This window comes from Benincasa hispida, chromosome 11 (genome assembly GCF_009727055.1).
Source record: "Benincasa hispida cultivar B227 chromosome 11, ASM972705v1, whole genome shotgun sequence".
In the NCBI taxonomy this organism is placed as follows: domain Eukaryota; kingdom Viridiplantae; phylum Streptophyta; class Magnoliopsida; order Cucurbitales; family Cucurbitaceae; genus Benincasa; species Benincasa hispida.
The window spans coordinates 16,994,115-17,022,018 of record NC_052359.1 but is presented as its reverse complement, the minus strand read 5'-3'; the positions used below and the strand labels follow the sequence as shown (position 1 = coordinate 17,022,018).

At 36.6% G+C, this 27,904-nt stretch overlaps 1 protein-coding gene across 1 annotated transcript; it reads right to left on the bottom strand.

Annotated features, from left to right (window-relative positions):
- Positions 1-23,637: 23,637 nt before the first annotated feature.
- Positions 23,638-27,116, bottom strand: LOC120091713 (probable pectinesterase/pectinesterase inhibitor 60). Its single transcript, XM_039049824.1, has 2 exons — positions 26,175-27,116; positions 23,638-24,474 (listed from the first exon to the last, which is right to left on the bottom strand). Exons 1-2 carry the CDS (start codon positions 27,079-27,081, stop codon positions 23,780-23,782), a joined length of 1,602 nt encoding a protein of 533 aa, XP_038905752.1. The 5' UTR covers positions 27,082-27,116; the 3' UTR covers positions 23,638-23,779.
- Positions 27,117-27,904: the final 788 nt, after the last annotated feature.

The following is a 27,904-nucleotide window of genomic DNA, read 5'->3' as shown; positions in this document are numbered from 1 at the left end:
CCGAGGTTAATTTGATGGGTTCTCCTCCTCCAAGAATTCAAGATGGAAATCATTGACCGCAAGGGGACGGAGAACCAAGTTGCGGACCACCTATCAAGATTAGAAAATCTGGAAGTAGACGCAACCAGTCGGAGCTAAACACAACCTTTCCAGATGAGCAACTGTTCAAACTTGAAGAATTACCATGGTACGCAGATATTGTCAATTATCTGGTCTGTGAACAATTTCCGAAAAATTAGACAGCCTACCAAAAGAGGCGGCTTATGCACGAATGTAAATCTTATTATTGGGACGAGCCAAATCTTTACAAAAGGGGGTCAGACCAGATCTTGCATCTATGTGTATCAGAGGCTGCTCACCAGCGCATACTATCAAAATGCCATGACTTACGTATGTTGAACATTTTAGAGGTCAACACACAGCAGCAAAGGTGTTACAGAGCGGGTATTTTTGGCCAACTCTATTCAAGGATGCGAGAGACTATTCTATGAGATGCGACAAGTGCCAGCGCACGGGAAATATTTCATGGAAGAATGCGATGCTAATGAATATTATATTAGGATTGGAACTTTTCGACGTTTAAGACATAGACTTCATGGGACCATTTCCACCATCAAATGGTCACAAGTACATTCTGTTGGCCATCGATTATGTTTCCAAATTGGTTGACGCAGTATCATGTGTCGCAAGCGATGCGTCGATAGTCTCCAAAATTCTTACGAAGAAATATCTTCACTGGTTTTGGCACCCCACATGCCATAATAAGTGATGAAGGCTCCCACTTTGTCAATGGCATCATAAAAACTATTGCTCAAGTATAATATCCACCATAAGGTCGCCACCACATACCATCCACAAACAAACGACCACGTCGAGATGTCTAATAGGGAAATCAAACTGATTTTAAAGAAAGTGGTGAATCCTTTACACAAAGATTAGGCCATGAAGCTGGACGATGCCTTGTGGGCATACATGACCGCCTATAAAACACCAATAGGAATGTCCCCGTATGCGCTGGTGTTTGAGAAGGCATGCCACTTATCGCTGGAATTGGAGCACAAAGCACTGTGGGCAGTGAATAAGCTCAATTTTAATTTGAAGACTGCAGGGAAGGCAAGAAAACTTCAGTTGCTCGAGCTAGACGAATGAAGAATTCAAGCATACGAAAATGCCAAGATCTACAAGGAATGCAAAAAACATTGGTATGACAAACGACTATGCGAAAAGAATCTCCAGGTGGGACAGAAGGTGTTGTTATACAATTTATAATCAAAGAATTATTCCCAAAAAATTAAAGTCACGTTGGTTCAGACCATTTATAATCAAAGAATTATTCCCGCATGGTGCAGTTGAGTTAACCAATGAAGAAGGGACCAACGCATTCAAGGTCAACGGAAAAAGAGTCAAGATGTATCACAGAGGAGACTTACATCGCGAGAAAATCTCCATGGACCTGAGGAATTCCTGACGAAAGAAGAAATGAGTAGTCCCTGCGCTAATATGCGATACAAACTCATCAGGGACGCATTTTTTGAACTATCTTTTTTATATCTTTATTTCATGAACTTACTTTACCTTTTTGTACAAACACTACTCTTTACAATTATCAACTCCGTATTTCATACTTTTGATCCTCTTGATTTTCGGCAACGATCGTAGTAAACGATTGCAGTGGAGCTACAAGATAAACTAAAAACACGCGGCCAGCTCATTTAGCCCATCGCAATCAAGAAATCAACTCGCCACAAAGTAGGATGCGAACACAGTTGATGCGGGCAACAGAGTAAATTTGGGGCTTGTATCTTTCTTTGATTTTTTATTCCAAATTTTGCACTCTCGCATCTCATTTTTAACATTGCTAATTTTATCATCGCATCCTCTTTAGTCTGGCGCAATCATTGAATGTTGATTACTTTATTCAGTCACCGCAAATTTTTTCATACCAATTATGATTTCAATGATGAAACTCATGCCTTTATTTCTCATCGCATGTACTAGAATCAACTTAATTTCAGGATGGTCAATTCACGAAATATTTCTTGAAGTTAGTGGTCCACCAGCTTTCTTTCAAAATAATTTTTACAAAACTTCCTAAGCGCATCGCATGAGTCATTTCAGTCTATTAGCAACGAGGACATTGCTGAGTATAAATTTGGGGATACTAGTATTTAGTTTTCAACCTTGCCCCTTTTAGACATTTTTATTTTAAAAAAAATCATAACGTTGAGATTGGATCATACTCGTAGTTGGATGTCCGCATGACACCCGGGGAGGAAAGCCAAAATGAGGGTAGGAATCGTGATCAACACATAAATCAAGTGATCGCAACTCCGCAGCCAAATGGGCATGAGTTTAGCTGAGAAAGAGCGCCTTGCTCGTAGTTACATGTCCGTATGACACCCATGGGGGTAAGCCAAAACAAAGGCTAGGCATTTGGATCAGTGCAAGGTCACAAAAAGGAATATCTAAACTGCCCAAGGATAAAAATCATTTGGAAACACACCGGTTGAAAAAAAGTTTCGAAATAAATCATGCGATGTTCTGGAAACAAGTAAAGTCTTTTTGAAGGTTAAACTTGTGGTCCCTAAGTTTTAGAAATAATTTAGGAAGAGACCAGGGTAGAAATTAAGAAGATTTTGGTTCATAAAATTTGAATAAGGCACCTTGAGAAATCTAGGTAGGGAAAAGGCGGCTGACTCTCTAAAGAAAATCTTTAATTTATGCTTAAGGACAAGCATTGTTTTGAATTTAGGGGTGTGATAACAGGCAGAAATGCACGTTATTACAACGCAAATAAGTAAAACAATAAGGGAATGTGATGGTAAAAATATGAAAAATCATGTCCAAAAGCATTAAATTGAGAATATTGTGATCGCATGCGCCCATCGCATAAAAGCAGCTAATTTACTTATTTTGTGTAGGAAAAATGCATTGGCGCAAGTAAAATTGCGATCCAAGGAATTCGGTGTTCGCGCGCATTGAAAGATTACGATCGCAAAGTCATGCGATCATATGCGATCACGAGAATTTGCTCAAGAAGATGGCTGCATAAAGACGGTGCATCAAGGTGAAAACATAATAAATCATGATGGGATGGAAAGCTAATGACGGTCGAATCCGAATTCAGTTGACAAGTTGTTAACGACACACTGCAGAAAGTACACTTAACTTTTCGGTGACCATTAATCGGCACATCAGAGCAGGAGATTTAATGACCACCCATCATTGCAATCATTAGAGAGAAAAGCTTCTTCACCTTAAGCTCTATAAATATCAAAGGCCACATCGTTAAAGGAGTTCGCGATATAGAATAGAGATCATATACAAGATAGTTAGTTGTTAGTCTGTTCATAGTCATATTGTAAGCTTTTAACCCCTGCAAGTTGGAATAAACGAGCAACAAACCAGAAGAAGAGAAAAACAGAGAATAAGAAAGGACGAAGACGATAGAAATGAAGCTTTACTACTCCTTGTTTTTATTTATAAACGATTTCTTCTAAAAGAACCTCTCGATACAGTCATTCCACCAGTCCCACTCGTTCTTTCCCCAAAATAGAACAAACCTCTCCCCCAAATTGAATCTCCTCTGTCCCTCTAAAAGAAGAAAATACAAGCAAGGACACCCCAACACCTTAGAGAGAGCTGGGCACTTTTCTCCTCACCAAAAGCCTTCTCACTTTCGGCCAATTCTTTTCCTGCTTCTTTCAGTACGATCCCTGCCTTTTTGTAACAGCCTCGTGGTCCCCTCCATCTTCTCTCCCCACATTCTTTCCTTGGTCATCATTGGTTGTTGTGTCATTTCCCTTTTTACCCCTCATTTTATAAGTATATATTATTTGTGGCCTTACAATACATCTCTTCTCGAAATGAACCTTGTCCTCAAGGTTGAAATGTGGGAATTGTTGATTCAAGACTCGAACATCTTCCCAAGTCGCTTCATTTTCGGACATCCCCTTCCATTTGACCAACCACTCTTGTGTTACCATATCTCCATTCCATTGTATTCCCAAAACAGTCTCAGGTGCAGTTTGCAGCTCAAACTCCTCAGTCAACATAGGAGGGTGTTGTTGGATCTGTTGGCTTTGTCCTAGCTTCTTCTTAAGCTGAGAGATATGGAATACGTTATGTATTTCAGTTTCTGGTGGCAAGTCTAATCTGTAGGCTACTTCTCCCACTCGTTCAGTTATTCTATAAGGTCCATAGAACCTCGTGCCAGCTTCTCACATCTTCTTTTTGCCAATGTTTCCTATCGGTAAGGTCTCAATTTCAAGTATACCTCTTCTCCAACCTCAAAGCTCAATTCTCTCCTATGTTTATCGGCTTGCTTCTTCATTCGATTCTGAGCTATGGCCAAATTTTCCTTCAAGGCATTGAGTGCTAAGTCCCACTCTTGTAACTACTATTCCACGGTGTTGTTGAAGGTCTTTCTGTCCTTATAAGTGATGAAAGGTGGGGGTGGTCTCCTATAAACAGCCTGAAAAAGGAGTGGTCTTGATTGATATATGGAAGGTTGTGTTGTACCATAATTCGGCCCATGCTATCCATTTGTTCCATTTTCTCGGTTGTTCATTACAGAAACAATGCAAGTAAGTCTCTAAACAACGGTTTACCCTCTCCGTTTGTCTGTTAGTTTGAGGATGGAATGATGTACTTCTTTTAAGTTTCGTTCCCATCGTTGTAAACATCTCCTTCCAAAAATTGTTCACGAAGATTTTATCTCTATCAGTCAAAATAGACAAAGGTACTCCATGGTGTCTCACTACTTCCTAAATAAAAATTTCTGCTACTTTCTTTACTAAAAAAGGGTGTTTGAGAGGGGTGAAATGTGCATACTTACTCAAGCGATCTACCACAACCATTATAACATCATACCCTTCGGCCTTTGCTAACCCTTCCACGAAATCCATGCTCCAATCTCCAATATCATATATGGAATAGGGAGTGGTTGAAGTAAGCCTGTTGGTGTAAGGGTCTCGAACTTGTTTCTTTGGCATATTTCACACCCTTCACATACTTCTTTACATCAGATTTCATTCCCTGCCAATATAGCTCTCCATTAATTCTCTTGTAAGTTCTCAGGAATCCCGAGTGTCCCTCTAACACCAAGTCATGGAATGTATGCAATAGTGAAGGAATTAAACTAGATTTTTTGGATAGCACTAACCTGTCCTTGTAGGTCAATCGGTCATGTTGCCATTTATACCTCGGTATCCCCTCTGGATTTTCCCTCATAAGGGTGATGATTTTCTGTAGTTCCTCATCTTCTTCTACTTCTTTCAAAACAACTTCAATATCTATAATAGTTGGTGTTGATAGTGCACTCAATTCCCCTTGTGCCCACACTCTTGACAAGGGATCTGCGACTTTGTTTTGTAACCCCGGTTGGTATAGGATTTCAAAATCATATCTAAGTAGCTTGGTTAGCCACCGTTGGAGCTGGGGCTGCACTTCGCCCTACTCTATCAAGAATTTCAATGCCTTCTGATCTGAGATCACTGGGAATTTTCTTCCCAACAAATAATGCCTCCATTTTTGTACTACTAGAACTACTGCCATCAACTCTTTTTCATAAATAGACTTTCCTTGGGCCCTTGCTGATAATTTTTTACTGAAATATGCTATAGGCTTTGAGTCTTGGGACAGAACAGCCCCTAAGCCGGTTCCCGATGCATTTGTTTCTATCACAAATCCTTTTGAGAAGTATGGGAGGGCTAGGACCGGGGCCGTGTCCATGGCTTGTTTCAGATTTATGAAGGCTTGATTGGCTTCTTCACCCCATTTGAATGAGTTTTTCTAGAGAAGCTTAGTAAGTGGGGCTGCAATATTCCCATACCCTTGCACAAAACGTCTATATTACCCCGTGAGCCCCAAAAATCCTCTTAATCTAGAAACATTCTGAGGTTGTGGCCACTCCCTCATAACTTTGACCTTCCCATCATCAGCTTCTACTCCATTAGGTGATATCCAATGGCCTAAGTATTGTATTCGTGCTTGGCAAAAGGTGCATTTCTTTTGATTTGCAAACAGCTTATGATCTCGAAGCACATTGAAGACCACTCCCAAGTGTGTTTCGTGTGTTGATAGGTCAGGGCTGTATACCAATATGTCGTCAAAGAAAACAAGTTCAAATTTACGAAGAAAAGGACGAAAAACCTGGTTCATTAATGATTGAAAGGTGGCTGGTGCGTTTGTGAGTTCGAACGACATGACAAGGAATTCATAGTGACCTTTATGAGTTCGGAAGGCTGTCTTCTCGATGTCATTCTCATTCATCCTTATTTGTTGATACCCGGACCTCAGATCCAACTTAGAGTAGACTGCTGACCCATGTAATTCATCTAACAGCTCCTCAATGACCGGTATAGGGAACTTGTTAGCCACTGTTTCTTGGTTTAGTTTTCTATAATCGACACAGAACCTCCATCCTCTATCTTTTTTTCTTCACTAATAGGATCGGACTAGAATATGGGTTGTGGCCTAGCCGGATGATTCCTGCCTTAAGCATTTCCTCCACCAATTTCTCAATCTCTTCTTTCTGGTTGTGGTCGTAGTTATATGGCCTTACATCGGTTTCTGATCCGCGCTCATCAAGATGCGATGGTTTACAGCTCTTTTAGGTGGTAGTGTCTTTATTTCCTCGAATATGTCCTTATTTTCTTTGAACAGGGCTCGGATCATGAGTGGAAGCTCCCCTGCCTCCTCGAGCTCCTCTTTCCCTTCATTCTTTTCTTCACTGTCATACTCATAATTTTGAAACTCTACCAAAAAAACCTTGGTCTTCCTTTTCCCAGGATGTTGTGAGCGTCTTAAAAGAGACCTCTGCCTTAGTTAGAGAAGGATCACCCTTTAAAATGACTTGTGAGTCCCCTGACAGAAACGACATGGTTAAAGATGGCCAATGTACTCCCATGATTCCCGTCGTGCATAACCAAGGCATCCCAAGCACCACATCCATTTGTTCCAAATCTATCGCTAGGAAATCGGCCTTAACACTAAGGTTGGGTAGCTTAAGTTCATTCGCCTTGCAAACCCCTCCCCCTCTAGCATCCCTATTCTAGATTACTACAGAGAAGCTCTTCCTATTCATTGGCATTTTCAGCTTGTCTACTAACCTTTTGTGCACAAAATTATGTGTGGCTCCACAGTCGATCAGCACCACTACTTTCTTCCCCTTCATTTTCCATCTTAGCTTCATCGTCCCCCGGGCTGATAGGTCATATATCAACCTCAAAACAATTTCGACCGTTTCCTCTATTTCTTCTTCTTCCCGCGGCTCCCCCCTTTCCTCCTACTCCAGGGTGGTTTCTTCACTATCATTGGTAATGAATAACAACAGTTCTCAGTTCTCCTTCAACTTGCATCGATGTTCTGGGCTGTATTTCTCATTATAATGAAAGCATAGTCCCTTGTCCAGCAGTTCACGAAACTCACTGTCTGAAAGACATTTCATTGGTGGCTTCTTCTTCATGAAGTTGCTCTTCACAAGTAAGGTGATCCGTTTGGTCCCTTATGTATCCAGGCTCTTCTCGCTCTTCAGCATTGAGTTCTCTTTCCCTTGGGATTCCTTTTTCAATGCCCAGCAACCCCTAGATATGCTAAAGCTATCTTCAAGGCCACATTGTGGTCGCTCACCAGTTGGGCTTCATACATACATTCCTCCAGGGTGGTTGGTTTTCTACTGATCACTTCGGAACTCAAGGTTGGTTCCAGTCCATTTACGAATGAATCTTTGAGAACTTTTTCAGCCAGGTGGGGTAGGGGTGCCAAATACGTGACAAATTTCTTCACGTAGTCCGCATAGGATCCTTCTTGCTTTATCCTCAACAACCTCGCGCCCAAGCTACCTTCTTCGGTCGGTCTATAGTATTCAAACATCCTTCTTTTCAACTCCTGCCATGTATTAATAGGTCTCCGGTTGTGGCTCCATTGAAACCAGTCCACTTCCTCCGACCCAAAGCTGATGACCGTGACCTTAACCTTCTTTTGATCAGACAGCTTGTGGATTTCAAAATAGTGCTCTGCCCTGTACACCCAAGACTTCGGGTTCTCTTCAGCGAAAATTGGTATTTCCAGCCTTTTGTACTTGCTTTTATCGGATCCCCCTCCTCCATTGCTGGGGGTCGACTTGGTTTCATGCCTTCCCTTTCATTTTCATCCTCCTCCCATCAGACACGCCCGACTCCTCAGCTTTCCGAGCCGCATTACTTTCTCTCATCTCCTCTGTCAACTTCTCGATGTTCTTACACAGACCCAGCAACATTTCTTTCATCTTAAATACTTCCCTCTCATTCTTTTCCAGCCTTTCCTCTATTTATTTCTAAGCCATCGCCCGCGTACGCCCCAAGATGAAGCGGCTCTGATACCACTCGTAAGCTTTTAACCTCTGCAAGTCGGAATAAAAGAGCAACAAACCAGATGAAGAGAAAAACAGAGAACAAGAAAGGATGAAGACGATAGAAATGAAGCTTTACTACTCCTTGCTTTTATTTATAAACGATTTCTTCTAAAAGAACGTCTCGATACAGTCATTCCACCAGTCCCACTCGTTCTTTCCCCCAAAATAGAGCAAACCTCTCCCCCAAAATGAATCTCCCCTGTCCCTCCGAAAGAAGAAAATACAAGCAAGGACACCCCAGCAGCTTAGAGAGAGTTGAACACTTCTCTCCTCACCAAAAGCCTTCTCACTTTCAGCCAATTCTTTTCCTGCCTCCTTCAGTACAATCCCTGCCCTTTTGTAACAGCCTCGTGGTCCTCTCCATCTTCTCTCCCCACATTCTTTCCTTGGTCATCATTGGTTGTTGTGTCATTTCCCTTTTTACCCCTCCTTTTATAAGTATATATTATTTATGGCCTTACACATACTTAGAGGACGGAGATGAGCGAAGAAAAGAAGACGCTGAGAGATCATTCTTGGATAGCTCGAAAGACTACCAAGAAGTGCTACAAAAGGAGAAAGGGCCAACACTTGCGAAAGCAAGGATATTCATCTGGGCAGAGTTGAAGTGAAGAAACAGTGTAAAAGGCCAGGGGAAGCAAGACATTGCTACTGGGCTTCTTATCTCTACATTCTTATTGTTATTCTACATTCTACATCTAATTTATAAACAATGGAAATTTCATTTCAACTTATGTTCAATCTCTCCTTACTTCGCATGAGTAGCTAAATTTCCGAATGGATTGAGAAGTACTTAGCTAGCATGACCAAAAAGCTACATTTTATGCGATCATCTTGTCTTATATATGCATCATTCACCCTTTAGAGATACTTGAGAGAGTAGTCTAAAGAAAGAATCTAGACTTGAGACAGTTAGGCTAGAATCTCAGCTAGAAAGAGTCAGATTAGAACTAGATAAGCAAGAGATAGAAACTTAGACATAAGTTCTATTTGCTATTACACATCGCATGCACCCTAGAAATAGGATATGATAGTATGTGGTCACCTTGTGTATGTGTGCATCATTCATCATCGCGTAGACAAGAATAGAGGCTTAGACATAAGTCCTATCGACATTATCGTATACATCGCATGCGTTCTAGAAATAGGAACTATGGCATTCGTATTGAGAGATGACATGTTGTGTGTGTGTAGCTTGATCGCATAACTTGAATGCAATCTTAGAAAGTGTTAGCTAAATCCCTTCTCAACCCGTTCATCGCATACTCTTGTAATTCTCTATTTTATCAACTCTTCACTTGAATCCGTCGCATAGGAAATATACTTAAAACAAAACACCATCCACTTATTTGTTTTTTCCACCGCAAAGGAATCAAATTTACTGTCGCATAGTAACTCAATAGTCCCTGTGTTCGACCCTGGACTTACCAGGAAACCTAGTGAGATTTATACTTGGGTTTTACTAGGAAAACTTGCACGTGCAACGCATAATTCATCACCGCAATCATACAACATAATCGCATCACATTTACAATTCATCAACCACATCCTAGTTATCAAATTAAAATCATCTTGGGTGTATGTAACTTTCTTTCCCAATATGTTAAAGCTTATAAAATTCGAGTTCTTATCACTAACTTCCTTTAACAGAAAATGGTGAAACAACTGCCCATTAGACACAAGGTCCACGTCCAATAGTGGACCAAAATATGTTTTCTTAAGCATCAACATCTGCTCTGTGGAAAGTTTCTTCTTAATCAAGCTAATCATTTTGTGGACCAAGCAAAAGACAGTAGCAGGAGAATATTTCTCAGCAGGGACGACCATCTTAGTAAATTGTAACAAACATATACATTGTAGTAATAAGTAGAAGATCGCTTAATGAAACCTAAACGATAGTTGACCAAAACCTAAACGATCATTTACCTTAAGTTGGGCGATTGTTTAAGACTTTTTTGGGCGATCATTTAACCTAAGTTGCGCGATCGTTTAACTTAAGTTGGGTGACCATTTAAGCCTAATTTGGGTGGTCGTTTAACCTAAGTTGGGTGATCAATTGGCCTATGTTGGATGATCGTTTCGCCTAAGTTGGGTGATCGTTCAACCTAAGTTAGGCAATCATTTAGCCTAAGTTTGAATATTGTTTAACCTAAGTTGGGAGATCGTTTAACCTGAAGGAAATCAAATCCGAGATTTCCATGAGCAGCGAAAATAAGATCATTCCAAATCACAATCATGAATGAACATCACATATTACAGTCGTCTACAAAACAAGTGGTTATACAATTAATATAGAAATTACAGCATGAAAACTCAAATGAACAAAGAGAATACTCTACGAACATTTGATGATGTGTCTCCACGCTCCTTCACGCATGACTGCTTGAACAACAGCAACCTCAAACGCTCGATCTACACGATTGCAACATAGCATGAACACTTCGCGCTCGTCCTCAACGATCACCTCGGCCACGACCTCCTCAGCAACAAGAATGGCCTCAACAACACCTCGACGGTGTCGGGTTGAGTAAGACACCACCAACAAGGCTACTTTGGTATTTTCTGTGTGAGAATCTAGAGGGTGGGCTCTGTTTGAACTTGGAATGAGGCAGACGAAGGAGGAAACACCAATCGTGTACACGACTGGGAAAGTGGGAGATGACGAAGACCTATCGTATAGGTTGATGCCCAATCGTTTAGCTAAAGCTATGCGATCGTCTAGCAAAAGCTATGTGATCGTTTAGCTCATCGTTTAGCTCAATCTGTCACCTACAGACACTACACGATCGTTTACTTTGGGCCAGTGATCGTCTAGCAAAAGCTATGCGATCGTTTGGTAAATACTGTACGATTGTTTAGCTCGCCATTGCACAATCGTTTAGCTAGCCCAATTGTCATTTAGTAAATCTATATTTACTTGACGACTATCGTGAGATCCTTTTTGCCGAGAGAGAAATCTAAAAAAAAAACTTTTTAGGAAAACTTTTCAACAGTTACTAAAATTATGAAAACTATTTTTCTTTTATCTCACGGTTACCATGAAAATCCAATAACCACCCACTCAATTGGTTATTAAAGAAAAAGAATTAATTAATAAATGATAACCAACTTATCATACTAGATTTATAACCTATAGTTTTAATATTTCATCTTATGAAACATATAAACCATAGTTCTTTTTCTATTCCATGGTATTTAATGTAAATCTCATTTACATCAATCCTTCTCTAGATGTATCTCATACATCAAATCGATTATATCATATATAATCAAAATGCCTTGTCAATTTGAACATTTCAAATCAACACCAAGAACTGATCCTCAACTGAATCTACTGAGCTACCAAGGGGACCTTATGGACCTGTAGCTCGAAGCTCCAACAGTGCGTGAATAACTGACTAAACTCTTTAGTCACGAGATCCACCATTCGTTAATTACCAGGCACTCCACTAAAGAACGATAGCTAAACTCTCCTTACCACAGATATATTATGTGTCCATCTTAACCAATCAGAAATGCGACAACCCTTCACAGATCGCTCGTAAGTATAGCTGGACCAATAACCGTTATGCCCCTGTAGTTACATCTGTCTCCTTAAGTACCACTGATCCCTCTAATGAACATAAGTCGGAGTCCTACTATGACTGGGTCCTCTCTTCCAAAGAGAAGTTGTGACTACTATGTTCAAGCCCTGGAATAACCCCTTAAGGGAGCAATCTCTCTACTTATCCCTACTTCGAGAAAGGAGTGAATTTCATCTTGTGGATTGAGTTCCCAGCTCCCAGATCAGACAAGTCCCCAAAAAGGTAGGCATGTTGAGTTGGCAATCTGACCACTCTCACCTATACTATCAAAGGACCGCCCTCAAAGGCAGGAGTTCCCAAAACACTCAGGATTGAGGTCGTGTCACCTATGGTCGTTTAGTTGAGATGTAAGTCTCTAGTAATCAATGATGTTATATACAGAGTCTAGTCATCTCGTGGTCTAGGTCTTATACAAACTCTTTGTATAGGACACCTTCGCTCGCACGTCTCCACATGAATAGTTAGGATCTACCATCTGTAGTAGTTTACAACACTTGCAAACCTCTACAAAACGGGCCGTATCCGTAGTGTCACAAGGATCAGGTATCCCACCTTAATCCTTATACTATAGACCTATTTAGGTTATCTCTTAAGGCATGATCCACTTGTATATCACATATACATGCTTAAGTTCACATAAGATAACCAAGGAGCTTTGTTTATTGGATATGAGTAAATACCAAAATTAAATAACACTTATTTTATTCATTAAACAATGTGTATCTTTACAAAACAATGAGACTCTGGGAGAATTAAGACACCAATCCCAACTAAGTTGGGTGATCATTTAATCTATGTTGGGTGATCAATTTTGTTAAACTAAGCAAACTAACCGTTTTGTTATGGTTGAATGGAAAATCAACATGCATTAAAGGAAGCGAGTAAAATACCTTTCAAATCACGAGAACGGTGGTGGAAGATGGTAGAAATCAACTGGCGTGCAGTGAAGAACTGATTGATGATGACGTCGAAGACAAAGGAGAGTCAAGAGAAAACAGAGAGCAAAAATTGAGAATACGAGAGGAATGTGAACGATCTCTGGAGCCACTTGAGTTGTTTTAATATTTAGGGGTAAATATGGTATTTCATATGACAAAAAGGTCAACTATAGAAAGTTTTTATTGAAGGAATGGGTTAAGGTCCAGTGAGGAAGTGGGGATCGGTCCCAAATTCCAACTTTTACAGAACATTGAATTTTATAGAATAAACAAAAAAAAATATGCATAATCAACAATTTAAAATTACAACATGCATTTAGAATTGAGAAAAGAGATTAGGAAAAACTAACCATTGAAGATTTTATCTTCTTAGTGTGAATCTCCTTCTCCAAAATGTCACGAATTGCAATGATCTCGGAACCCTAATGGCTACCATCACAAAAATTTCCTCTGTATTCTCTGCAGGAGAAAAGAATCTGCAAGAGGTGTGAGCTTTGCAGTATTTTGAGTGAGGGCATTGAAGATTTTATCTTCTTAGTGTGAATCTCCTTCTCCAAAACATCACGAATTGCAATGATCTCGGAACCTAATGGCTACCACCACAAAAATTTCCTCTATATTCTCTGCAAGGGAAAAGAATCTGTAAGAGGTGTGAGCTTTGCAGTATTTTGGGTGAGGGAGTGAGATTGAGAGAGGAGAGGGTGAGATCTAGAGAGAACAAAAAATCTCAGAGAGCTTCTGTGTATCTTCTTCCAAAAAAAAAATTGTGAAGAACAACAAAAACCCCTAACCACCCCATTTACATGTAGTGTGTTGAGAGAGATTAGGGGAGGGAAGTTATTTCCCTCCCATTAACTTAAATTAAAATAAAAATTAAAAAACAATTTAATTTTAGTTTAAATGAAACTATTATATATATTATATATAACTATAGGATACATGACATAAAACATATAACCTAGGGTTTAACATTGTATCAAATACAATATCACCTATAGTTTTATTTCTCTTCAGTGGTGTTTAATATAAATCTCATTTATATTAAATTTACTTATATGAATCAAATTCATATAATTAATATTTAAATCATATTCAAATATTTATTTCCTCTCAAATAAACTTAATATTATAATGTATCAAATACATTATATTAATTCTATCATATATAATTAAATTAAATTAATTATATCACAACAATTCAAATTAACCACTGTCTCTTATACACATCTAGATGTGTATAAGAGACAGATCAAATACATTATATTAATTCTATCATATATAATTAAATTAAATTAATTATATCACATATAATTAATTCCCTCAAATAATTTGAACAAATCTAATTAATCCAAAATCGATTCCCATTTAATATTTCTTGAGCTACCCCTCTAGTTACATCTAACTCCTTAAGTACCACTGATTCCTCTATTGAACAATAAGTCATAGTCCAACTATGACCAAACCTTTCTCGGGCCAAGAGAGGGTGTCACGTCACATTATTCAAGCCTCGGAATCAGCCCTTAAGGGTGCAATTTATCTACTTACCCCGACCTTAGGGAAGAAATGAGATTAAACTATAATTAAATGTCACATATTACAAGCTATCTCCAAGCGTTCAAATTACACAACAAAATTATTAGTCGTCAGTCAACAATAAAATCATGCAATTCATAAACGTAAAACTCAGATTGAAATCCATAAACAAGTTTGTATTCATCATAAAATCGGAATCTCCCAAAATAACATTGAATTCCTCCAAATTCCTATGCTAAGAAACAAAAATCTTACCTTCCCATGGAGGATGAGAAGCTACAATCTGGCATCTACTCGATTTACTACTAAAGAAACACCCAAAGAACAAAGTAGAAGAGAGGAGAGAGGGAAAAAATTGGCTGGAGGCCAAAAGTGGGTGATGTATTCTACCCTAAATCGAAGACAAATATTTATACTGCATTGTCACAACACTGCTACGCAACGTCACAATGTTACCCTGCCTCGCGCGCTCGTGTCCATCACTAATCTGGAGCATCACAACGCTACATGTAGCATCGCGACACTGCTCTGTTTCTTCAACATTGATCAGCTACTACGTTGTAGCGTTGTGCAACACTCGTTTGAGCATTGCAACGCTCCGTCAAAGGGCATTTTTGTCCTTTCACATCCTTTTGAAGCCCGATTGTTCAAATTAGCTTCTAATTGCTCTAAATTAACCCCAAACAGCTCATAATGATTGATTATACCTCCAAGATGCTCAATACATGTAAAATCACTAAATAAACACATTAAACATAGTAACGACCTAGAATTAAGAAGAGGAAAATAACACATTTTTTGTGCTATCATACATACCTGGAATGCAAGTGCAAATCCCTTTATACAATAATATGAGGCATGATGAGCATTTTCTGTTTTCTTTGTCTCGTGTGCCTCCTTTTTCCCACACATGATAGTCTTCATGTTATTCAAGATACCTTTGAAAAAGACAAACAACCAGTCATAATGTCTAAAGACTTAAGGGTCATCAACAATCCCGAATGTCTTCACATCAAATTAGGTTTTCTTATCTTTTCTAATAATCACGGTTTCAATGAATAATGGCAATGCAACCTTGACGACATCTTCATCATTTGTAAAATTGAACTTCTCAAATGCATTCTCCACATCCTTGCAAGAAAAATCCTTATCATTTGGGTCCTTTGGTCGAAGAATGAGTTGTTGCAGTCACTCACTACTTGTTTCTCTTTCTACAATTTCCTTGGCTGATCACAACTAGGTTATCAGATTAAAATCATCTTGGGGAGAATGTTACCTTCTTCCTCAGTATTTTCAATGATACATCGTTTGGATTTGCATCTGTCACCTTCCACAACAGAAAATGATGAAAATTTTTCCCATTAAATACGAGATTTATGTCCAACAGTGGACCAAAAGTTGTCCTAAACATTCTCATCTGCTTTTCTATCAAGTTATTCTTAATAATGGACGCAGTTTTGTGGACTTGGCAAGAAACTGTAGCAAGAAAATGTTTCTCATCAGGGATGACCATCTTAGCAACCTGTAACAAACGCATACATTACCACAATAAGTAAAGGATTACATAATAAAAACTAAACGATTGCATAACAAATAACTAAATGATCGCGTAATATAAAGCAAAACAATCAGATAACAAACAACTAAATGATCGTGTAATAAACAACTAAACGATTGCATTACAAATACCTAAATGACCGCGTAGCAAACAACTAAATGATCGCATTACAAATATATAAGCGATCGTGTAACAAACAACTAAACAATCACATTACAAATACCTAAACAACCTAGTAAACTGTTGGGGTTGATGCCCTAAAGTCTCATGTCTTGTAGTTTGTAAACAGTTTGTACGAACGCTTGTGATGTATAATATATGATATTTTACTTCACTTCTTATTTTTTTTCCCAGTTGTTTGCTTTATTTGCTTTACCACAAACCAATAAACCTAAAATCCCTGGTTATCAGTATGTAACTTAAGCATGTATGTGGTGACATACAAGTGGATCATGTTTTAAGTGATAACCAAAATGGTCTGTACTATATGGATATAGGAGGGAAACCTTATCCTGGTAAAGCTATGGATGCGACCCGCTTTGTTGAATGGTCACAAGTGTTGAGACTTGTCAAAGATGGTATGATCCTAATCATTCGTGTAGGGGACATGCGAACGGGGGTGTCCTATACAAAGAGTTTGTATAAGACTTGACCACGAAGTATTAAACCCTATACGCTCAAGCCCTGGAATCAGCCCTTAAGGGAGCTATCTATCTACTTACCCCTACGCCGGGGAAGGAGTGAATTCCATCTTGTGTAGCTGAGTTCCCAACTCCCAAATCAGACGAATCCCCAAAATGGTAGGTTTGAGTCAGCAACCTGGCCACTCGCACCCATACAAATCAAAGGATCGCCCTCAATGGCAGGAGTTCCCAACTCACTCAAGATTGAGGTCATGTTACCTATGGTCATCCTAATGAAGTGAAGTCTCTGTCATAAACAGTGTTATATTAATTTATCACGTTATTCTAAAGCTAGTCCGTTACGAGCTAGTAGGGGGACCTCGCGGACCTACAAATCATGGGCTCCAACGATCCGAGATTAATTGGCTAAACTCATTATATCCACATGATTTAACCATAATCAGCAAGTTGACCTTTCCAGGTTGTTCATAATAACGACTGAGTCAAATATCTATTTTACCCCCGAGATTATGTCTTATTCCTCAAGTCTCTACTGATTCTCTAATAAACAACTGGTTTGTAATCGAATCACCAAACCAAACTCTCTCAGCCCAGTGAGAGGGTGGGGCCCCTTGTTCAAGACCTGGATTCAATACTTGAGAGAACAACCTTTCTCCTATCTCTAAATCGGGTAGGTGTGAACTCCGTCTTGCACCCTATGTCCTTGAAATGGGAGTCTTATTGAGCCGACGTTGTTGAGTCAATCCTCAACTATGCAAATCTAAGGGTGATCCTGAATAAACAGGAGTTCATAGTTAGCTCAGGATTAAGATCGAGTTACCTAGGTCATCTAGATGAAATAGTCAGTCTTAAACAGTAAACAACGTTATAAAGTAAGAGTGACTTATTTCTTGGTCCTGATCTTATGCAAACTCATTGCATAGGATGCCCTCACTCCTCATGTCATAACATGTACGAAATAGGATCACATCATATGTAGCACTTTACAACTCTTTGTAACAACTACAGAGTAGGTCGCATCCTATGGTGTTACCAGAATAAGGTACCTAACCTCATTCATGTACTATAGATCATCTTGACTATTTACTCGAGCTCGATCTACTCTTATGTCTCCACATAAAGTTCAAGTACTCATACAATAATCATGGGTCTTAGTTTATTGGATTTAGACTTTCATACAATTTATAAGAACAATAACAAGTATATTGATAATAGAAAATGTTTATCATTTTACAAACTGCGAGTTTTAGGACATAAAACCCAACAGAGAGAAATTAAACTGTGGGTTAATTTTCTCACTCGTTGTCATTATAGAGTCTTTGAGCATTACTTCATTCATTGTTGCATATAAGCTATATAAAATAAATGTTTTAGATTCTTTTATGAAAAGAATTTAAAGTATGCATTTACACAAACAGAGGAGTTCAACTTTCAAAGATCAAATGCAAAAAGTTTGAAAAATTGTATATATTCCTTTGAAAAATGAATAGACAATTGGATCTTTGAATATATGGTTTGATAAGAGTTATCATAACTTGTGACTTTGAACAAAAGATTAATGATCTAGCATAGACAAGAGAGTCAAGAAAAGAGAGTCATTAATTCTCAAGTGGACATTTCTCTATGTTAATGACATATTACTCATTATGAATGATGTAATATAACATAAAAATATTGTCTACCTAACTGAAGGGAATCCAATTTCCACAGAAGTGTGTGATCACCTTACAATTTTAAAAAATTATTTTGTGAGCTACTAAATTCAGTAAACTCCTAGAAATTTTCAAAGGATAAACATATAAAAGGACCTGAGCATGCTTCTAATGAAGAAGAACGAAAGAAATGAACTCCTCCTTGTGGATTCTTTTTTCACATTTTCCCTCCAAAGGTTACGAACAATCTTAAGCTTCTCAACGAACAAGAATACCACCTCTAAAGCTACCTTGTTATTCTCTTGGAATAAAAAAAGGATTGGAAGTATGGTCTTCAAGACCTTTTGATGGAGGAATTTTTAGAGAGAAATTATTTTTGAAAAAAGAGATTAGAGAGGAAGGGTGGAGGCTAGGCCATTGTTCACAAAAAGAAACCCTAACCTGAAAAGGGTTATAATAGTATATTTATAGAGAGAGAGGGTAGCCCCTTCTCTAAGCTTTTCCACTTTCCTCTTTTTAGCTAATTAATTAATTAACTATTATTTAATTAATTAGCATACAAATAAAAAAAACTATGTACTAAATCAAATTTAATATAAAGTTAATTAATTCATTAACATACAAATATCACATAGTTATATGCATATATCTCTTTATAAATCCAATTCATATAAATCTAATATTTGAATCTCATTAAAAAAAACATCTCTCTTATAATATATATTGGATTATAGATCATATCTATCAGAATTCACTATACTTTATATTAATCATATTAATAAAAATTCCTTTAATTAGTTGGAACAATTAAAATCATTCCTTTTTACTATCCTTAGCGAGCTAACAAGGGGACCTTAGGGACCTATAGATTCAAAGCTCCAATGATATGAGATTAATTTAATTAAACTTTTTTAATTAAATCAATCAATATTCATTAACTACCGGTCACTCCATTAAAAATCGATAGTTGCATCTTCTTTGTCCATGGATATAACTAATCAATAGTGAGTCGACTCTTCACAAATTACTCATAACTACAGCTGGGTCAAAATATGATCCCTATAGTTACATCTAACTTCTTAAGTACCACTGATTCCTCTAATAAACAAACAGTTCACAATCTATCCAGTGAGAGGTTGAGGTCTCATTGGTTAAAACCTAGAATCAACTGTTAAGGGAGCAATTTATCACTTTTCCTATGATTGGGAAGGAGTAAATTCCCTCCTGTTACTCAGAAAAATCCCTAAAATGGTAGGCTTGTTGAGTCGGTTAACATAACCACTCTCACCCATACAGATCAAAGCATTGTCCTCATAAACAAGAGTTCACAACTCACTCAAGATTAAGGTCAAGTCACCTATGATCATTCTAGTGAAATATTGATTTATTTAAGTAACAATGTTATAAAGAGAAACCAATCATTTCGTGGTTCGGTCTTATATAAACTCTTTATTCAGGATACCCCTACTCACATGTCTCCACATGAACAATATGGCTCATATTGTCTGTAATATTTTAAACTCATGTAACAATTACAAAGTGGGACGTATCCGCAATGTTACCAAGATAAGGCACCCACCTTTATCCATATACTGTAGACCTCTTATGTTATGACTTGAACATGAACCACTTATATGTCTACCTCAAACTGTTCAAGTGACATCACATAACCTTGGATCTTAGTTTATTTGATTGAATTAATGTATTTTAAATGTAAAATAAAATGCCTCTTATTTTATTAAATAAATAATTTGTTCTTTCAAAATACAAACTACAAGATATACGAGATTTAAGACACTAAATCCATTACTAACCAATTAGGGATATAATGTTAAGTTTTTCTCTATCATTTTATTTACAAAGTGTTTGTCAAATATTAGATGCAAAACTTTAAAAATAATGATAATATATCCTTTTAATGTGAAGTTAAGTCTAAGGAAGAGTATCTTAAGATACCTCAAGTGTTGAGAACAAAGGATTAATTATCTTCTCTTAGTAGGAGACAATGCATAAATAAGGCCTAACATATAATGGCTAGTTATATCAGTTATATCAATGGTGTTACCATTGAGTACAAAATTAAAAATTTCTCAAAGTATCTATGGACAATGAGAAATTGTGTGTGTGATGTTAAATATATGATCTTTCACAAGATACGTTAGGTCTTATAAAGATTTAGAGAAATCTATGATAAGAATAATTTTATCCTATGTGATAGAGATTGGGTACATATGATTTTCGTTTTTCTTGTGAAGCAAAAATTTGTGTAGCCATAACATATTCTTAAAGATATGAAAATGTTTCAGTTTTGAGTTAGTTTATCACACTTTATGAGGTAATAGTGGTGCAATTGGTACACAAGATTTTCGTTTTTCTTGTGAAGCAAAACTTTGAGTAGCCATAACATATTCTTAAAGATTTGAAAATATTTCGGTTCTGAGTTATTTTATCACAATTTATGAGATAATAGTGGTGCAAAAACTAAGACTAAGGATATTAGTAAAAACCATTGTCTAGGGTAAGTCATATTGAGAGAAAGCATCATGGTAGTGACCAATATAACTTTAAATGACATATGGTTTGATTTATATAAAAGTACCTTCTAGGTTAAGGTGTTTGAGAGTAACCTAGAATGTCTAGGATTATGAGAAATGTCTCTTCTTCGCTAGGGCATGTAGGAGAACATATTGGGTATAAAATATGCCCTAGAATACATGTCTCACTTGTTGTGTCTCACCAGCTATAGTGCAAGTGGGAGATTGTTGGTATTTGTGCTCTAAAGCCTCGTAATTTATTAGTTGATTAATTTAATTATTAATTATGCAATATTAATTTATCCATTGATCGAAAACATCCAAGGTTATCATATGTAGTCTCAAACAGTATGTAGTTGACATACAATGTGGATCATGTTCAAGAGATAACCTAAAGATCTATAGTATATGGATAAAGTTAGGTGTCTTATTTTGGTGACACTGTGGATATGACCCACTTTGTATAGATACAAATGGTTTGATTCAAACCGTTCATGTGGAGACATGTGAGTGGGGGTATCCTATACAAAGAGTCTGTATAAAGACCAAACCACGAAATATCAATCCATCATTGTAAATTCATTAATTGTTGATATTAATATTTCCTAAGATGATCATATGCAGCTCGGTCTTAATCTTGGGTGATTTATGAACTCCTGTCTATGAGGTCAGTCCTTTGATTTGCATGAGTGAGAGTGACACGAGTTTTTGACTCAACAATCCGTTGATTATAAGATTAATATTTCATAGGATGATCATGTGCAACTCGATCTTAATCCTGAGTTATTTATGAACGCCTGTCTATAAGGTCAGACCTTTTATTTGCATGGGTGAGAGTGACATGAGTTTCCAACTCAACAAGCCTACCATTTTGATTAAATAGAAATCTTGAAAAATAAATTCACAAGATGAAATTCACTCCTTCCCTATAAGGGTAAGTAAATGAGTAGTTCCCTTAAGTATTGATTTTGGAGCTTGAACAAAAGGATCCCACCCTCTCACTGGCCCGAGAAAGACTTAGTTTATGGATAGATCATAAACAAATTGTTCATTAGAGGAATCAGTGGGACTTAAGAAAAAGATATAATTACAGTGGTAAAATAGACGTTTTAACCCAACTTTTATTATGAATAACTTCTGAAGAATCGACTTGCTTATACTGATTATATTCGTAGATATAACTTATCCTACAATGCATAAGAATTCGACCATGGGTCTATAATGGTTTGTCATGTAGTTAATGAATGAAACTTAATTGAATTAAAGAGTTTAATTAATTAATCTTCGATCATTGAAGCTTATAAAAACTATAGGTTCATAAGGTCCCCTTGCTAGTACACCATAGACCAACTTTCTTTATTAAGGATATTTGGGTCCTAACCCTAAATCTTTTGATAAAGATGGATCGGATAAAGAAGTAGCAAGAGCTCAAGAGTATTACAAAAACTAAGCAAAAGAACAAAACTGCGTGAGGTGTGCTCGAAAAAGTGTAGGAATTGATGTCTTGAATCCTTGATTTCATGTCCTATTTATAGCTTCAAAGCTAGGGTTCCTTTATGATCTTTTTGGGACTTAAATTCTTTCTAAAACTGCTGAAATCTGGTATTTTTTTCCTTTTTTTAAAAAAAAAATAAAAAATACCACAACTATCTTAGATTGCAATTGCATCAGTATCACAATTCTATAACTTCTTCCTTTCATCTTTCATAAAAACACGAAAAATATAAGGAAAATCACCAAAAATCAAAATTATTTCCAAATCTATTAGTTCATTCCTAAATTAAGTAAAACATATATTAAAATAGTCCAATAACTAAGATTTTAGAGCTAAATAAATCCCATAAATGAGGCTTGTCGCATCTCCAAACTTAAGCCATTGCTTGTTCTTGAGCAACTCACAACTAAGAAAACTTCAAATAATTAACAGAAATACAACTTTAATTTGCACTTTTAGAAAAGAGAGAAAATTTGGACACTTCTCAAGGAGTCCTTCTCATAACACCTTAACAAAATTTGTTATTTCTCACAAGCATGCACTTCAAGAATTGAAAATAGAACAAACACCTTTTACCTAAATCCTTTGACTACAACTACAACATTTACTTACTTAACAAGCTTTTGAGCACCCCCAAAATTATTCAAAACTTATATTGGGCTTTTATTTTTCTTTTGGTGAAATATATCTAATTACGGGCATATAAGTCACTTTCAAGAGTGAGTGTATACTCACTTCAAGGTTCATTTTAAAGATGAATACTATCCTTTTTCTCTCTCTTTTTTTTTTTTTTTTTTATCAAATAATCACAACACCACATTACAAAATATGATACACAATGGAATACATAGAGCAAATGTTTGAAGTTTTGACCTCCCCCAAAACATCAAATGTGTCGATGTCCCCATTGACTTTCAAAGGACAAAAAAATAAAGAGAGAGACTTTTTAAAAACTAGAAAATGAATAAATAGACAAAATCGTCGACACCATATGGCTAGCTTGTCACATTGTGCATTTGGCTAGGCTTAGCTTAGGCGAAGTCCGAGGCCAAGCAAACTAGCTTAAGCCAAGTTCCAAAGTAGTCCACTTTTGCAAACTCATTTTGGTCTTCATACGTCACTTTTTACCCAATTTTTGTCATTATCTTGGTTTTATTAGTTTAACACTTGATTATATCCCTAGATCGAAAATCACCTATGATACACAAAACACACGTAGCTATCGAATTGTATGCATCAAAATTGTGATCTAGCTTCAAAAGAAAAAATGGGAAAGCACGTAAGCATCTAATCATAATGAACAAATAAAAATTTTTGCATGGTAGGTTCCATTTTTCAATTCACTTCCCAATACAACCAAATATTTTATTAAATAAATAATAATGAGATGGTGATAGAAAATTCTGCCGTGGAGAGTGGTCATCATAAAAATGTAAGAAATGGAAATCAGACGCCAAGCTTGAAGGGAACTCCGGTTGCCGGAAGCCAAGTCTGGCCAGCAATAAGTCTCTGAACAGTAAACTTAGAGGCCACATTTGGGCTTTTAATGACATGAAAACCAGGCCATCTAACTCTATACCGTGTGAAAGCCCTAGGCCCAATATTACGATACTCCCCATAATACAACGTAGCTTGAGCAAATTTACTACTTTGCCACGCCAACCACCCCGCAGGGCTAACCAAGCTATCAATGTAACTTCTCATGATCACGGTCCGCGAATACTTCTTCCAAGGCCGGCCCAAGTACGTCTTGACTGAGCCAACCATGGGCCGCAAATCAGCGGCGGCTCGTATTTGAGAGTTGTGGATTGAGATTCCGCTGTTCTGAAATGGGTCCTCACGGCCTTGGGCAGTTATGACATTTACTTGGCCTTTTAAGGGTCTTCTTACGTAAATCAAGCAATTTTGTAAAACAACTGCGGCGTTCCCAAAAATGAAGTCGATTGTACCGTAAACATAACATTGCTTGTAGAATTGTCTTTGTGAAAGCACCATTAGTGTGTCTTGGTAGCCCTCGAAGCTGCATCGATGGAACACGGACAGGTCCGATGACGATCGTAGTGCTACAGCTTGGCCCATTCGTGGACCGGCTGTGTTCACGAACCTTATGCCTCGAGCCATGAAACCTGGACCTTGGATGCCTGAAAGTTCAAAATTAGTTCAGTCATATTTAGAAGGAGAATTCATCATTTTTTTCCGACGTAAGCTTTGAGAATATTAAGAGAGCTTATTGAGCTGGTTAGTTGTATTTAAAATTGGTTATCAACGGATTACTTTTTCGTTAAATTTTATGTAAATCCGTTGAACTTTCTGTTTATTTGTTTTCACACAAATGATCCTTCTATAAAAGGTCATTCTGCTTGATACTTAGAAATCAATAGAATCTCAATCATTTGTGATCAATTCTCTGATAAACTTTAATATTTCTATGGTATCATGGATGTTTTTTTCCTCTTCAAACATGGATTCTCCATCTGGATTTTTTTACGGAACATTTTTTAATTCACTTTCTAAGTTTAGAAAATGATTCAAGTTAAAACGAAAAAAAAAAAAAAACCCTGTCCTAAGTATTATGTCATCTAGTCATACTATTCCACACCTTCAGTTTCAACAAGCTGGCTATGAGAGAAACACATGAGATGAAGGAAAAAAAGAAGAAGAAGAAGAAGAAGAGAGGCTAAATTATTCATCTAGTTTCTGAACTTTCAAATTTAGTAGGTATCTAGTTTAAAATACTGTATATTGAATAGACTTCAAAAAAATACCTAAGAGACTTCAATTTTTTGTTTATTCATTTTCTTTTAAATATGAAATGTGTTTAATAAGTCTTTAAACTTCAATTTTTGTTGATTAGATCTCAAAAATTGTCAACTTCGTATTTTATAAATCCTTGACTTACTCTACATTTTTTTTAAAAAAATATTCATATACATTTAATAAACATAAAATTAAAATAATTTTATATCTAACAAATCAATTATCAATTAAATTTCTTAAATAAAAATTGAATATGTTTAAGTTTGTTAGATACAAAATATAATGTTAAGTACTTATTACCTATAAAATTATAAATTTAAAGATTATTAGACACTTGTAAAAGCTTAAGAATCCTAGTAACTATTTGGTTTTTTATTTTTGAAAATTGAAAGTCTAATTTCTTTTAATTTCTTACTATAGTATTTATCTTTCTTAAGTAATAGAATTGAATTTTTAATCAAATTCTAAATGCATAAACAAATTTTTAAATGCTATTTCTTTTTAGCTACAAAAACTTGATTTGGTTTTTAAAAATATTAGTAGAAAATAGATAATAAACAAAGAAATTTAGAGGTGAAATTAGTGTTTATAGACTTAATTTTCAAAAATCAAATAATTACCAAGTGAGTTTAGAACTAAATAGGCTAGAATCTTAAAATTTCATGTAACAAAATAAATAAATAATCATTTTTAGAAGGTACAAATATGTCTATAAACTTAATTTTAAAAAATATAAAATAGAAAAAAACAAAATGGTTACCTATAAACTAAGAGTCGATTTTGATTCACTAAAAAAAAATGGTTTTCAAAATCTCATTATTATTTAAATTCTTTTGATAAAAAAAGTTTAAATATATTTGAAAAATTATTTTAAATTATTGTCAAACACCCAAATTTATTTTACAACGACTTATTTTTTGAATTAAATACTTATATTTCAAATAGGAACCATAAAATCATGCAGATTGTAATTTAACGAATAATAATAATAATAATAATAACCATTTTTAAACTGTATGACCTGCATCCAACGGTAAAATAAAGGCAAGAATACGTAGTGTTGAGAGAGAAAGCCACCACTCACCAGCGGTTGCAGAACTGAAGGTGGTAAAGCCGGCGGCGACACTTCTTCCACTTGTAATCACAGTAAATCTCATCCCATCTCCCACCAACATTAAATTTCCATTATCATTCCCAACTTCAATATTTTCTCTATAAACCCCTCGTTTTACATAAATTACAAATCGCCCCCTCCCACGCCTCCTCGCCGCCGCATCGATCGCCGCCTGAACCGTCCGAAATTTCCCACTCCCATCTTTCGCCACCACCAAGTTAGCCCTCACCCTCGCCGACGACTGCAACAATTTCCGATCACCATCCGAAACCCACATCGGAAACGGCCCATCTCGATCATCTTCAACACCGATTTTAGTTTCACTCTTTTTAGCCTCTTCCTCCAAAAACCTCCCATTAACAGCCAAACAATTACTAATCATCTTCGAAACATTCTGGCATTTGATTGGAGCTATAAAATCCGTCACATTGAGATCCGCCGCACCAGAGACGCATAAATCGATGTCAGTAAGAGCAGAGCTCAGCCACGTTTGCGCATCGAAATCCGTACAACGGCGATGGCGGATCGTTCCGTCGCTAATGACGCATTGGAGGGTGCGGTTTAATTGAAAAACAACGTCGTTGTAGAGCTTCAAACAGTCAGTCCACGCGGCTCTCTGGCGTGTGGTTTTACAGCTCGGACCGAACCGCGTTGCGTAAGTTTGAGCCTCGGTGGCCTTTTGCAAAGCGGTTCGAATAGCCATTTTTCGAAACTCCGGTCGGTTTTGGGGTGGTGGTTTGATTGGGGACATGAAGTAAATGCAAATTTTGGGATGCGGCGTGGTTTTGCACCATTTGTTAATGGAATTACTAGAGACATTTGAAAGAATTGAGAAAAGGGTTATGGAAAAGAATAAGATTTTGTTATGTGAAGCCATGAAGAAAATGGTGGATTTTGGATTTGAAGGATGAAGACAGAGTGGAAATATGGAATGATAATGACAGAAAACAGAAGATGGGATTTGTTCTTATTATTGTTTGTTTGAATTATTTATTTAAGAGGAAAAAGAATTAATTATTTTTGCGTAGGTTTTGTACTGACCAAATATGTGTCAGAAAGTGAATGGGATGGTAGCAGGTTTGAGAAACAAGGAAAGATTGTTGCTTTTGTTCTTTTTGCCTTTTTCCTTTTCTTCATCAAAGATGTGTGGTTTGATTTGTGTATCATCTAAAATTATATTCATAAACTCTTGGTTTACTTTTGATATGATTTATCATTATGATATGAATAATAAAAATAACACCAAACACATCTTTGGTTCATTAATGCTCTTTTTTTCTTTCTTTTTTAAGTGTTATAGCTTCCAATTTACTCTATTTGTTCCGTTGTTTCTTCATCATTGTGTTATAAAATCCACAAATAAAGAGAAACACAAATCGTAAACAATACAAAATTGATACTGAGATTTATATGGTTCATTGACAGATTATAGATTCAGAGATGTCATTAGAGTGAGAGTTTATATATCACTCTTCTTTAAATTCTAGAGCCAAAATCATAAATAACGTAAATAATATAAATACGAATGTAACTTAAATTTTAGGGGTAGTGTCCTCATACTCTCACTCGAGCATGTCCCTCATGTTTGGTTATTTAAAGTACCAAATAATAGATTCAAATCACTCCAACGGTTTAAAATGAAATAAATAAGATTTCTTCTGATAATTATTTTGTTTTTGCTTTTTCTTTAGGAAAATTAT

Bases quoted from the DNA above. Each gene is read 5' to 3' on its own strand.
- LOC120091713 (XM_039049824.1), bottom strand. From the start codon at position 27,081: ATGGCTTCACATAACAAAATCTTATTCTTTTCCATAACCCTTTTCTCA. The intron at 24,475-26,174 runs GTGAGTGGTGGC...TTGAACTTTCAG, and splicing joins CTTCAGTTCTGCAACCGCTG to GCATCCAAGGTCCAGGTTTC.